The sequence below is a fragment of the Lepisma saccharinum genome, chromosome 21 (assembly GCF_977018435.1).
Source record: "Lepisma saccharinum chromosome 21, izLepSacc3.1, whole genome shotgun sequence".
In the NCBI taxonomy this organism is placed as follows: Eukaryota; Metazoa; Arthropoda; class Insecta; order Zygentoma; family Lepismatidae; genus Lepisma; species Lepisma saccharinum.
In genome coordinates, this window is record NC_139249.1 from 59068325 (window position 1) to 59083519 (window position 15195).

At 38.1% G+C, this 15195-nt stretch overlaps 1 protein-coding gene across 2 annotated transcripts in view; it reads right to left on the bottom strand.

The window, feature by feature from the left end:
• Positions 1-15195, bottom strand: part of mura (ring finger protein murashka) — a 119988-nt gene that overhangs the window by 8359 nt on the left and 96434 nt on the right. For both annotated transcript variants that reach the window (XM_083143071.1, XM_083143070.1), the window contains exons 9-11: positions 10622-10825; positions 7146-7282; positions 1854-2024 (exon numbers count right to left, since the gene is read on the bottom strand). In XM_083143071.1, coding sequence (XP_082999197.1) covers positions 1854-2024; positions 7146-7282; positions 10622-10825 — 512 coding nt within the window. The remainder of the gene's footprint in view (positions 1-1853; positions 2025-7145; positions 7283-10621; positions 10826-15195) is intronic.

Genomic DNA, 15195 nt, shown 5'->3' on the forward strand with positions numbered 1-15195 from the left:
CTCACAATGGGTACCAAAAATGTTAACTGAGGCGCACAAAAGCAAACGTTTCACTTTTCTTGTCAAGATCTCATCGCATCATTTGGCTGGGAACAATTTGATCATCCTCCATACAGCCCTGATCTAGCACCCAGTGACTACCACGTGTTTCTGCAACTGAAGAAGCATCTCTGAGGTCAGCGCCACAATGACGACAATAGCCTCAAAATGGCCGTGTTGCAGTGGCTGTTAACTCAGGCGGCAAACTTCTATGACGACGGAATACAAAAGCTTGTTGTTCGATATGATAAGTGCCTTAATATTGGTGGCAATTATGTGGAAAAGTAGATAAAAGTGTGGACTTTCATGTAACAATAAAATTGTTACAAAAAGTTTACTTGCTTTTTGTACATATCAAAACGGTTCTTACTTAAAAATACGCCTCGTATTACACGAGTTGAAAAGTAAGATAAATTGACCCTTAATTTTGGCTGTATTAAATTAATACTGAAGACTACAAGTTTACATTTTCCCGCATTATACATTTTATCTTGATGTAAAAGGGTATAACATTTTCCTTCATTTGACAGTCTTTTTCTTTTCCAGATTAATCCCCTGAAAAATGTAAAATCGAGGTTCCACTGGAAATACTGCATTCTTAAAGACTTTCAGCTCTAGGAAAAGTTTTCAAGGCCCCACAAGGATGTATTTATAATCCTAAGAGGCTTACATGTCCGTGGGGAGGAAGGGACATCCATGTCCCACTCAACCTAGATCCAACTAGAGAATTTATGCAGAACCTGATAGGAAGGGACATTTGTTTACCGATAGTTTTCATTCTAGAGGTGCAATAAAGTTTATAGATGGGTGGAAAGGAGAATTTTGAGTGAAAAATGACCATAGATAATCCTGATAAAATCAGACTTGCATTGCAGACTGAAAACTAAAAGACACAAAAACGAAACAAATTAAAAAATCTGCTCCAATGTTTTAACATTTTTACTAAAGAGTTTCAAAAGACGATGTGCATGAACTAGGGGAGTGGATGGGACGTTTGGGCTACAAATGGCTCTCACATGACATTCAGAACGAGATCGTTGATATATTAGGGAGATCTGTTTTGCGCTCCATGGTAACAGATATTAAAAGTCAGGAATGTGAACAATTGACATTCTGCATTCGAACTGTGAATGAAACTTTTGATATTTTTGAGGAATTCATGGGCTTTTACAAGATTCCAAACAATGAGGCCAAAACTTTAAAAAAGGGAGGGAGTGAGTCATTCATTAATTTATTTCAGTGATCAGAGCCCCCCCCCCCCAATAATTTTGACAAGTCGGTGCCCCTGGTCACCTTTCCCACTGGACGGACTGTGTATACTCAGCATAATATATTTTTAGCATTTATCAAATTTCACTACACTTATACATATTCTATCAAGAACACCACAAAAATCTGCTTTGTAAGTTTAATATTTTTGATAACATTCTGGAAAAAGGACTATTCTATGAATACAGTAATCACTAATTTACATATTGAAGAGTATATTGAAAATTGTTACTTCAGTATTATTTTTCCCTTAATTATTTTCCAACACACTTCTTTTTTGTATCAAAAGTTAGGTCACTGCCAAAAATATGAATGTATCTTGGCTACACTCCTGAGTTTTACTTTCCAGCTGAACTTGTTCCAGATACATGCACATGAAAATATCACGATACCTTCATCCAAATTTCTTTCAGGGGTGGTTGGCTTCCATCCCCCCTCACCAAAAACAATCAGCTTCTGAGTGGTCAAAGGTCAACACCTGCCTGATTTGTCATGTGTGTTCAAACAACATGAAAAAAAAAAGGTAGATCCAAACATATGCTTACTTGTAAGAAGGAAGCTGCTCAATCTCAGCTTTGGCAAGTCCACGTGGCTTTGCCTCTCCGAGCCTCTCTGCCAGGTTGAGCAGGGCTTCGTAGTTTTCAGTCTCTGTGGAGTCAGGACTTCCCATTTCTGCTTGGCTGTATGGAGACAGCGGTGGGTTGGAGAACATGGCCCTGCAATGTACAATCCTGTTAACCATATAATAACTGATCAAGCATACACAAATAGTGAAAATATTCTCATCCACAAGTAGACCTTTTCTGATATAAGGGTCAGTAAGTGTAAAACAGGCCACCTCGAATATCTCGACGTGTAGACGCCGCGGCTCCACAAAACTTCTGCCACTGGAAGGGGTTTTCGTTGTCACCCGGTAGATGGGAGATAAGTCGCAGGCCTGTGTGAGCCACGTGAAGTGCAGTACAAAATGAATTTTGTTTCAGGTCTCTAGCTTTAATGGTTTGAGATATTAAGGTTTCTGTATACTGCTACATGAGCAAAACAAGCCATGCGGCATGTTGGAAAAATGGCTGCCCCAGAACTAAAGACAATATTTTTTTTTGAACATTGGTTTTGATATCTAGAAACATGTACAAACATATGTACTAAAAATGAAATTTTTCTAAAATGGTCATGCAACCATTTTTTAAAAAATTGGTTGATTTGACATTGAGTGACCCCTGAAATATGTATATATATATTAAAAAAATTGATTTTTCCTGTTGCTGATTTTAGGGTTACTGAATTTTAAAAATTGCCCTCAAACAGCTCGCTGTCAAAACTTTAAATTCAAGGAATCGCCATGAAATCTGAACCAGCTTTTATTTCATGTGGACCCCCATCCAAATATTTTGAAAAAAAAATGGAAATAATTAAATGTATCTTGCTGTGTTCATTACCCTTTGAAATGAGCACTCCACAACCTCTCTTCTATCTAAGCACAGACAACTCATGAATATACTCCCACATGTACTTCTATTTCTTTAAGGATAAGCTCATGGATGCACAAATATGCATGATTCCTTTCACACAAGCACTTCAAAGGGATCTTGCTTTAGAAAACCCAGGTCAATGGGTTGCTCTATGCACATATTCTGGGATGGTCACAGCAGTAGGAGAATTGCAACATAAACCAAGGACGTATTTAGGGGGGAGGGCACAAGGTCCCGACACCCCCCCTAAAGGACTTACCAAGTACTAAAATTAATAACCAAATTTTATTGTTTACCAGTTATGTAATCAATGGTTATTTATTTCTGCTGAACTTATTGGAAGGCAAGAAATTTGGCTCATATTGGCTTTGAAGGACAGTTCCAAAGATTTATGCACACTACCTTACTTATGCATACAATATTAGTCAGCAACTTTACTTTTCGTCAATTGTAATAGGTAATTAAAAGTGATCACTGTACAATTATTTTTGCCTGTTACATTTGTTTCTAACTCCTTTTTTGACAACATTGACAGAGCAGTTGTTTCTATACAAATTTTGGCGATCTTAACTACACGTAAGCTAGATAATAAATACATGCTGTTATATATCTATTCTCTTACCATATTTTTAGCTATTCGTGTAATAATAACAATACAATATTAATTAATTTACATATTTAACTACTATTATTTTAATTTAACCCTTAGTACGCCGCTCGGTCTGACGAAAGTAAGCCCAGTGTCGCCGAGGCTTTGAGCGGGAAATTTGAATTTGTATACATAATGGAGAAAAATCGTAATAACTCTGGCACTATGGGACCAATCTACTTCAGATAACTTTTGTTTTGCAGGCAATACATCGGTGCATGCAACCATGTAAAATTTGGATGCCCCAACCGCGGGGGGGTTTACGGGCAGGGGCTGCATCCCCCAAATTTCAATGAAAAAAACATAAAAATGTGAAGTTTGCCCCCTCTTCTCCAGCTACTTTGGGGAGAAAACCGGAACTTTTGCTTTTTTTTTCAAAGAATGGACCTTCCGCAACAGAATGAAACTTGATTCATGATCGTGGGTGCAATACAATTTGAATAATAAGGCAAAACGTAAAACTCTAGCGAATTTTAGCCAATTTGCATATTATTCATAAAATTGTTATAACTGACACTATGGGACCAATCTACTTCGGATAACTTTTGTTTTGCGGGCAGAACATCAGTGCATGCAACCATGTAAAATTTGGATGCCCCAACCGTGGGGGGGGTTACGGGCGGGGGCTGCATCCCCCAAATTTCAATGAAAAAATCATAAAAATATGGAGTTTGCCCCCTCTTCTCCAGCTACTTTGTGGAGAAAACCCGAACTTTTGCTTTTTTCGTTCGCACTTGCATCTTGTGTAGCTACTGTGAATCTATTTCTCCCTTTTGACTCGGCTCTTTGTGGAAATATGTCCGGAAGGAAACGATTGTGCATTAGGGAAATCGATAAGCTGTTATATGATACGAAGTGTTTATGGTGAGGCGTTTGTTAGTCCTAACAGAGGAGGGAAGGGAGCCTTTGCAATCGTTTATTTTGTCTATACTTCTGGATAGACACATGCTTTAGACTCATGCTTCTGGCCTCTGGCTATCGTCAAGCTTCATTGCATTTCTAACATAGAGGCAACAACACCAAACCTCATCCAATCCCCTCTCTCCTTGCCCTACCCCCCCCCCCACCACCACTACTTCAGCTGGATCAACAGGTCTAAACACAAAGAAGAATGGAAGAATGTGTGCCTTATCAGTACTAAATCACAGCGTTGGAAGCTTGGAGGAAAACAGCATCGTAAATACCAAGCATTTATTGTGTCTGTCAACTGACGAGCGAACACGTGTTTGGGTGAGCCCAAACACGTGACAAGGAGGGGGGGGGGGGGATTTGGAATTTTCGAAACACGATTGCAAAACATGTTCCGAACGAACTGTCAGTGTTTCAACCTCAATATACAAATATGTGTGTGGCAAACCCTCGATAATTGTATCTAAAGCTGTTTGTAACATATGTGTTACAGCGGCTACAAGGGACATACTTTTTTTGTAACATATGTGTTACGGCGGCGAACTAAGGGTTAATATTGTAATTATTCTAATTTCTAATATAATAATTATTATTATTATTGAGACACTTGGTATGTCCCCCACCCCCTTCAAATTTGTAGGTAATCAGGACAAAGACCACTATTCTCAAACCTGTCACACATGTTGAAAAAATCCCATAAAAAGGCAATTTAATAAAAAATACTGTAATTTTGGAAATTGTGTATGTACCGCCTGGTTCACAAATTGCCTCTAATCAAAAATAACAGTCCCATCTCCTATAATAAACATGTAACAACAATCTACTAAAGTTTCGCCCACCTCCATTCAACAATAGTCTCTCAACAGTAAGAAGAAAACAAAAATCTTGCAATTGGAATAAACTGGACATCTTGCGGCAATAAACAAGAGTTGCAAAAAGGTGGTTGTAGAATTGTTCCTATGGGTGCAAATAGGTTGAAATCTGCAGGCAATTTTCATACGTAAAAGACCACTCTTCGACGACATGTCAATTGCAACACCACATTTTGTATTTACAGAGTTCTAGCAGAATTCACTACTTTGTTCTTTCTAAAAAAATTTGGTCTCATTTTTTTTTTTTTTTTTTTTTGACATATGTGAGTTGCTTAAGAGTTTAAGATACATTTTCAGTGCTTTTCTAAGCTCCTTCAGTAAATTTAATCTAACCTATGAAGATTCTATTTAACACTTCAGTATTAGTGTTCAAAATAAAAAAAGAAATATTGGAGTGCAAGGTAATACAACATTTAAAACAAAGCAAAAAACAAGGCAGCAGATTTCTGTCACTAGATGATACATTGGAGAATAAAATGTTTCTTCCTGGAGAATTAGTCTTAGATGTAGAAGAATCTGAGGGAGACATTCATTGGGGGAGGGGGTTCACCACTGACCTTGAGGGTGATAGGCACACCTGCTGTACCCTGTTGAATCATTGACCTCATTGTTCATCAGACAAAACTTGAATTGACACCACTGAAATTTGGTGATTTCCACCAATGCCATGCCTCCTTTTGATGGCAAAAAGACCTAATGTGTCAGTTTTCAATGAACTAAGTATTCATGACAAGCTATTAACAATTTGATGTTGCTGCATTTTACAGCATGTGCTATGCTGTGGTAAAATCAGTCATGTAAATTATTTATGCAGGGCAGGCCCATAGCTAGAATTGATCTCCCGGAGGGGGGGACTTTGTAAACCAAGTACATTTTCCAAAAGACCTAACTGTATTAATTGAGGGTAAATTATGTGTGAGGGGGATGTAATTTAAGTTTAACTGAGGGTAAATTATGTGTGAGGGGGATGTAATTTAAGTTTAACTACAAAACATAAAAATTTAGAAATACCATACAAATACAAGGTTTTTTTTCTATACCTTCTAAAATGTCTCTTGAAGTGTTAATAGACTGCTACTGACATCGTCCCTTACGCACGCTCCATGCCACTTTCGATGTACAATATTCAATCATAGTGCCTACAGCACTTTGCACCCCCAACCGAAGCAATAAAACTCCCCTTTGTTAGCAAAAATGTTTTTTTGACCTTTGATGCAGAAGAGGAAGGAATGTGGATGATGACATTAAAGTCACAGATTTCTGTCTAAACGGGAGGCTGCAACAGGGCCAGCGAAGGTAAAGAAAAAGAAGCTCCCCTATGAAAAAGCTTTCTAAAGTCTGGAGAATCTTCTAAATACTTGCCGCTACTTAGACTTTGGCTCATAAAGAACATGAACAAATGTAATACCTGCTATTCATATTCTGTGAATTTATCTTTCACAAAGTTGTAAGCAAAATAATATCTGCTGTCTACATTTTTGCTCTTCACTGCGAACAAATTATACAGTACAAAATAGTTTTACCTATTACCTAATGTCAGACAGGGGCTGACAACAGTGCCAGGAAGGGGTGGGGCCCCCTGCCTGGCTATGGGCCTGATGCAAGGAAAGGTAGAAGGAAAAAGATCCAGAGGAGAATTACCAATCTGATGGATGGACTAAATTAAACATTTTACCATAAAATCTACAAGACAATTGTAAATGGAGAAGTATAATCAAAAAGATGCAGTTGGGTCATAAGTCACAATTCACCAGCAACGAGAACAAACTGAAGAAAAAGAATGTGATACATACGCTTGTGTGTCTATACATGGTAATTACTAGCCAATGAATTTTTCTACACAGAAAACAAAGGAGGAAAACAAACATCTTACTGGATTCAAATATTTCACGTGCATTTTGAAATGAAACACATTATGAAGGAAGATAATCTTACAGAAAATGAAGCAGGAACCCTGGGTACGGTGGAGGTGCAGGTGGAAGAGGAGTTCCACGCCATCGACGATTGCTCATCCGCCGACTTGTAGCACTTGGCCGACGAGTTGGGACAATTTCCAGTTGACTATTTCGAGCCTAAAAAAAAAAAAATTATCAGTTTGTAACAATAATTGAATCTTATGAAGCACAAATAATATTATGTAGAAAGCTCTGATTTATAACCATATTACCAACTTACTTAAACCAGTGGAAATATTTATTCTCTCTCTAGTTCATTAATTTCTGGCTACATAGGAAGGAAAACAATTTGCATTTTTATGAAGTGCTATCATTCATTTGGTTCTTGAAACACATTGATAGATCCAACATAATTAATACACATTTTGGAAGATTCTTGACAGCAGAAACTTCCCTAAATTCCTCCGCATGCATCTACGAGGGTAAATCAAAAAGTAAGTTACACCCCCCTGTATAAAATAAACAAAACGCATGAAACAGAAAAATATATTGGACACAACCCTTTTGAACATATAAACTTTTTTCGACAGTCACCAAGGTATTCCAAGCACTTTTCGTAAAGTGAGACCAGTTATTTTTTGATTCCTTGTGTGTAAATATGTCATCCAATTTCTTTTTTCAACTATAGTGGAACCACAAGGAAAAAGACTTACACAGAAACACACCCTGCTCGCGGCTATATAGGAGGGCAGGGGGAAGAAGGAGCCTTCAGCGCAGTCCGAGTCAGTGTTGCCAGGCCTAAGATTTCTCGGAAGATTTCCTTAATAAACTATTGCTATGGAACCAACGAGGTCCTGCTCAAAAATGTGTTTTCTGCTCATCTTACTTAGAATGGAGTACGTGGAACTCCACTCAGCCGTCAAAAGTGCTGTTTGAACTGTGAAATTATGCCAAACACTAGGACATAATAATAATAAGTAACATATTATTACATTACTATTTTTAGATGGTTGTATTTTATCCCAACCCAAAATCTATTTCCATTCTGGTTATTTTACATCGCTTTTGTGCCTCTACGGTTAAGTACGACGCCGCCAGATACCCTTCTTTCCGGAAATTGAAAGTTAACGTAAAAGTGCATATTATTTGAGACATATAAGCTGATTTCAGTCACAGAAATTTACATCAATTACTATAACGGGGATGCAAGAACGTGATAATTTCAAACTCAAGTGGTGTTTTTCTGAGGGGCTCTATTACGGGGTAATATGCCTTCTTTACCCTGGAAAAATACCTTGCTTGCCCCTCCCTGGAAAAAATCTGCGGCCATCCAAAATTAGGGAGCAATTGCCCCTATGTGCATGCCCATGCATCTCTATTAGATCATTTTTTTTAGCATAACTTCTGGTTTACCCAAGACAAAATCTCCCGATCTTTTCAATTCTGACCTGGCAACACTGCACCGAAGCCTCAATAACAAGAGGGAAGATGCGCAAACACTTTTGACTGAAGGTTCTTTTCCTTGTGGTCAATCTAAACTTCAACACTGTTTCCTGCACTTCCTCATCTGGCAAGAAATGCTCACACCGCAGGTCTTGTTTGAGAGGACCGAAAAGGTGGTAGTCACAGGGTTCAGTTCACTTCCAATCTCTTTAAATTTCACATGGCGGCTGGCAAGAATGATTGGTCATGCACTCCTCGTTGTCGTTAAGTGTTCACAGTTGCACTCTGCCCGACACATGGTTCGTCATTCAAGTTCGTTCTTCCCTCTTCGAACATCTGGCACCATTTCGAGATCTTGGGGTGTGACATTGCATTCTCACCATACACCTCGACAATTTGGTGATGGACTTCACTCAGATTATGTTTTTGTGACCACAAAAATCGGACGATAGAGTGCACCTCAATATGATGCGCCATACTCACACAGTGACTACTCACATACTAAACAAGATGCAGCATGGCTGCTTCGGGTGCGGGGAGAAAACATTCCATACAGTGTTGCTACCAAGTGTGATTACTGTATCTCTTTTATTACAGGAACATGACTCGCGTGTAACTTACTTTTCGATTTTCCCTCGTAAAATGCCAGTACAGTAAAGAATAGAAAACTCATAATAGGTTTTGTGTAATTTCCACAATTATATTAATTTTACCTCTTGCATTTTTCAGTGAAAAATTATTCCAACTCATACCTTTCAGAGGGGGAAGGAAACAGATTTTCTGTTCATTATTTACTTATTATTGCGTATGTACTGGAAAAATGAAGAGAGTAACATATTTAAGTATATTGTGTCAACACACACAATACTTTCCCATTTACCTTCAAGCCATATGATTGCAATGTTTACTACATATTATATGTCTGCATAAATGAGTCACCTGAATTCCTTGGATTAAATGAAGGGGGGATAAAACCATTCTCCTATCTGTCACAAAAGTCATTAACTGGACTACCTTAAAGTACGACCTTTGGGACTTTGCAGAGGCCAGCAGATTAGCAGCAAAAGGGTTAGAAAGTTAAAGCACAAATGTTTTACCTACACGGCTGGTTGAGCAGTTGAAAAGGCAGATAGAAGAGTTCCTTTCAGTCTGCATGATCACACAGAGGAATTAAAAAGAACACAAAAAGAGTGTTGCATATGAGCCACAACTTCAGGAAGACAATATACAGTATGTTGCGATTTAAAAATTATAAAAACTAAGATTGAGTGACCTATCACTGCTATTCTTTCTACCAGGGCTAAATGTCCAGGAATTTTAAATAAATTCATTTCCGGTCCAGAAGAGAAAATCAGCAAGCATAAGTGGGTTCTGGACTGTAAAGAACCTTTTCATCTGTACCAGGAACCTTTTTTCTGGATGAATTTAAATGCAGTCCAGAAACCTTTTCCCCTGAATGAATTTAAATATGGTCCAGGAACCTTTTATCCGGATCAATTTAAATACGGTCCAGGTCAATGAGACAATATGCAACTTGCACTGAATTTAAATTGCAAGAAAAAAGGTTTCGGTCCTGTTATGGACCCCAATAGAATGTATGGGTTCGTAGACCTTTAACAACCCTGGTTGCTACCTCTTAGTACATGGCAATGATCAGTTGCAACATGTGTAGTGAGGGCAAAGATCTAAGTAGACTCTTGAGCCTAGGAGGATTCCATTCAAGACTGATATTCTGTCTTTCCCCATCGTATTGCCTCAATGATACAGCCCCAATACTTTGTAGGAAAAAGTTTACATCTTCATATGTAGATATCCCTGAATGAATATATTGTGCAGACCATCACCCTGAAACAACACATCAGTTAAAAGACCTGTATTTACAGATGAAGTGTAAGAAACATCACCCTAATGATAATGACAAAATGAGAATGAATGGAATATGCATCAAACTACTAACAAATGTTCAAGGACATTACAACTGTGGGAGCAAAAATTAAACTTATCGTTCTTTTGGAGGTGTACGGAGCTGCTAATAGAGCTGCAATACTAGATACAAAATAATAAGTTCCTTACCTCAGGCAGGAAAATTGGAGGTGACTGCGACACTTGCGCAAGGCCTGCACCAGGATGAGCATGAGGGTGGGCATGATGATGAGGGTGAGGAGGTGGGTGTCCGTGAGGATGAGGATGAGGATGCAATTGGTTGCCATGGAGTGAGGGATGGAATGTTGGGCTAGGTCTGTGCTCTGCCAGTAGATCCAAGTCACCATCTTGTCTCTGAAATAAAAAAAAAAAATACACGTTAGTCAGAAAGTACAGGGACATGCAGGATTTTACTTTTTATAAAGTGGGAATATAAACTTGAGCTTATTCATAAACACCATTAATATGGTAGAACATTGTCCTGATTAACTGATACTTTATAGGGCCGAGCTGATACCAATGCGGTGAATTAGTATCAGGAAGTACTGGCTGGAATTCATTTGCCATTATCAGCTGATACTTTTCTGACATTTTGGGGAAATATGAAAAACTGAATTTTGTGATTACATAACATCTTGAAAATTTAAAGCAAAACTCTTGGTGAAATGATCCATGAAACTGGAGTAGAATATTTACACACTATTGATCAATATTTGGACCCTTTCCTTTTAGGGAGATCCGACCAAACCGACAGCGAGGGTTCACACAGAAGGGACACGTGACAATGAATATGGCCTCCTTCAGTCTATAAACAAGCATTCACCGTGCACGCACAAACATACCGAGGCAACATGATGCACTATAATGAGAAAACTGACTAGTCCGATCAACAAGCAAGCAACACTTACAGCTTGCACGTCACTTCAGTTTGAAAGGTTGCATTGAGTACCGAGGGTTCATTTCCAAGCGACACCTGCAACCTGTTGCTTGTCACTTCACTCTGAAAGCTTCATTAATTGTTAGTGGGAATCAATAAGAGTATCGGCATCATTATGGATATCAGTTCAAAGTGGTATCAGCTCACTTTCCTAATACTTTATATTCCTCTTAAGTTTGTATCTCTACTTCAGCAGAATCATGCAATGGAAAGTAAAGAATTACAGAGAGAGAACTAGAGGCTCAAAAGCTGACCTTGAAAACCTATTAGCAGGCCATTTCCCTTCACTTAAAACCATAAAACACCATTTTTATTAATACATATGCACATGAAATGTGATTAGCATATCCAGGTACCTATTTATTTAATTCAATTAATTTCGGTGACTACTGCCACCATCCACATCAGAACTTGTAGTAGTCCACTTCACAGGCTTCCGGTCTGAGCTGTTACGCCAACGGCTGCTTGGTGTGCTCTGCTGTTGTTGGATTGTCTGCTGCTTACATTTACTTGCTCAAGTAGAGGATGCCAAATGTGGTTGGATTGACAATTATCAATATTTAGTTCACGAGGGAAGTGCATGGTGACAATGGTTACCCAAATTAGCCAAATAAAACAAACATATACACAGATATGTAAGCATGTTTCACGTGTATATTAATATCTTGTCACATCTAAAACCCTATAATATAAATTGTTTTGATTTTGCATTTCTCATGTTCCGGCCTTTTTTTGGTTTTTAGGTCATTTACCAACAATTTCTTGCCCTTTTTGCTCCATTTCTATCATTTTTGAGGCTTCTCATCGATCCTTCCCTGCTGTTTCATTAATTTGAGATGCATTTGGTGATACCAAAATTTTACAATGGAAAATTTCTGTTCACGTGCGTAGCAAGAGAGCAGGTCACAGATAAAACAGAGGTATAAAAAGGAATGAAGCAAAGACTTAATGCTGCAGGGAGTTAAGGACTTAACAAGTGAAGGGTAAATATGAGATTGAAATACCAAGCCCTATCATACTTCTCGGAAGTTGAGGGGAAGAAGTCAGTGTGAACATTAGGAGCGAGTCTTGCTGGAAACATACCAAAGGTAAAACGAAGCAAATGGTTATTTTTGCAGAAACTTGTTTCAAAATTTGGAAAGAAGTCGTTCTTCACAGATGGAATGATTGTTTGCAAACTATGCAAAGTAAAAGTGAACGTAGAAAAACGTATAACCATTCAGCAAGATACTGGGGGTGAAAAACATACAAAAGCAGCAGCATATGTGTCCCTTTGCTTCCATAGATTAAAACACTGAACAAACAAATTTTATAATTATTCAACTACTCTTGAAACTTATGGAAAAAAAAGTTTCATTTTAAGAGCGAAAATTATTTCTTAAATCATTTTTAAAATTTTAAGGCCATTTTATAGGCCACTCCGAGATATTTTAGTTCATCAACTTCCGAGCCCTAATTATAACTTACAAAAAGTTTGTGAAAATTATGGACAACCACTGATCGAACAGGAGTCTCTGACATTTCATGCAAAGCTATACCATTGACCTAAGCCACATTCTGGCCCTGGTGGCATCCAATGAATGCAAAAGCATACACAGAGATGTATGTTGTGGAAATTTTAAGGGAGAGGTTTGGAGGTTCACTTGCTTCCTCAATGGCATATCATTAGGGGCATGCATATTTCGTTTTTGACGAAAAAACGAAATGTGAAAAAACACACCGTAGTGTTAATTTTTCATGTTTTTGAAAGGTGTGAGATGCATTTTGTGACCATGTTTTGTCACGAAATAATGCGAAATGAACTGCAAAAAGCGAAATTAACTCTTAAACACGAAATTTACCGTTTATATACCGACGAGACACTTTCTGAAGTCTGAAGTATCCTGTGAGTTATGCAATTCACGGAAAATTGATTCATTCTGCTGTAAATATTTGAGAAGCAAAAATAAACCCCTTTACACAGGAATAAACTTAATACTCTGGTAACTTCATAAATGTGCTATTAGAAGGGATAAGTTTATTTTGTGTAATAAGTGCAGTTTTTAAATCAAACTTAGGATTATATTCACAATTTTAAAACCAAAATGTCATTTTATATAGCACTTTTCATGTGATTATTCACCGCTATAACACCGAAATTTCATTTTATTTACCGCTTTTGAACCCGAAATCGACTCTGTTTTTGTACCGAAATTTTGCTTTTTTAATTACCAAAAATATGTGCCTCTACATATCATTGACAAAAAAAAAAAAAATGTCAAAAACCTAGGATCATTCCCTGGTTGACCACAATTTTTACAAGCTTTCAGTAAGTTGTGCATATCTTGCTGCCTTCTTTTGTGAACACACACATCACATGTGATGACCAAGTAGAATCGGTGAAATTCTCCACCAATTAATACATTAAATATTATGGCCATATTAAACAAATATCCAAATCTCAATGATACTTCAAATAATTTTTGCTGCATGTGAAAAGACAAAATACTTGTATTCTTACAACACAAAGTGTCACTGCAATTCATGTAGACTACGTTACATGGTGCTCTTGTTGAGCACAGCACATGCAGAAAGTTAACAAAGAGGTAGTTATGGTGGGACATATTTCAACATACTCAAATGAGTGCCAAGGGTACTTAACAGCAATGTATCAAGGAGCAAGGGTGGATGTCTTTTGTGCCAAATTGAATCACACAGTGATTGGTTGCCCTGTGGCTGCCGCACCTTCCATGACAGCTCAGTTATGCATTTGGCATTCACATTGTTCATGTGAATTGTGAACAAAGCAAGTGGAAAATGGAATTGCTGAAGCCATGTCAACAGCAATTTGTAAGACTGTTTGGAGGCTGACTTACTCCTTCAATTTCCTGCATTCTGGGCTTGACAAAGGAACATGGCTGAATATGGAAGTGGCCAACTCAAAGTGCCTGACGAAACTAACGTGCACGGATGTCTACAGCAGTCTCCAAGGAAGTTTTATGAGATGTCGCACAGGAATTAGGACTGTCCAAAATCACCTGTCACAGACCAACAAAGAAAGAGAATCTTCATGTATGTCACCATGGTCCAGGAATTGTGACAGCCTGACAAAGTGAAGTAAGTAGCATATTGTCGGTGGTTTCAAACCTTTGTTGCAGAAAATCAAGGTATTTTTATCATCACGTGGTTCAGGGATGAGGTTTCGTTTTACCTGTCTGGATATCTCAATGCACAAAATTCATGGATCTGGGCAAGTGAAATTCTCCATGCCACGCACAGAAGAGATTTGTGTTTGGTGTGCACTGTACCAGAGATGCAGTATCAGTCGAATTGTCTTCAACAGAACAATCAACAACTGTTGCATACATGGAAATCTTTTAGACATCCATGAACCAGTTAGACAATGCTGCACTTACAACCGGATATTTCCATCAGGATGGCACAACATGGCCGAAATTCGGTCCTTTTTCAGTGACCAAGGTTACCAGATTACTTCCTCCAAGACTATCGGAAAGGGTGAGTACAGAAATGAACCACAATCCAATTATGCATTGAAAGATAATATCGTTCAAGAAATTCAACGCATGCCGTAGGATATGCTTGCCTGTACATTCAAAAATCTGGGATGTCATGTTTGGGCATCTGGAGGCAAATGGTGCCCATTTCTAGCATATATTGTGATGTCACTGTCTTTTTCATAGACTTAAGGTATACATACTGTTCACATTTCATTGCTGGCCAAAGTAGCAAGTGGACACTCTGTACTTAAAAGCACAAGACAAAAATTTTCAAACAATTCATGTATGAC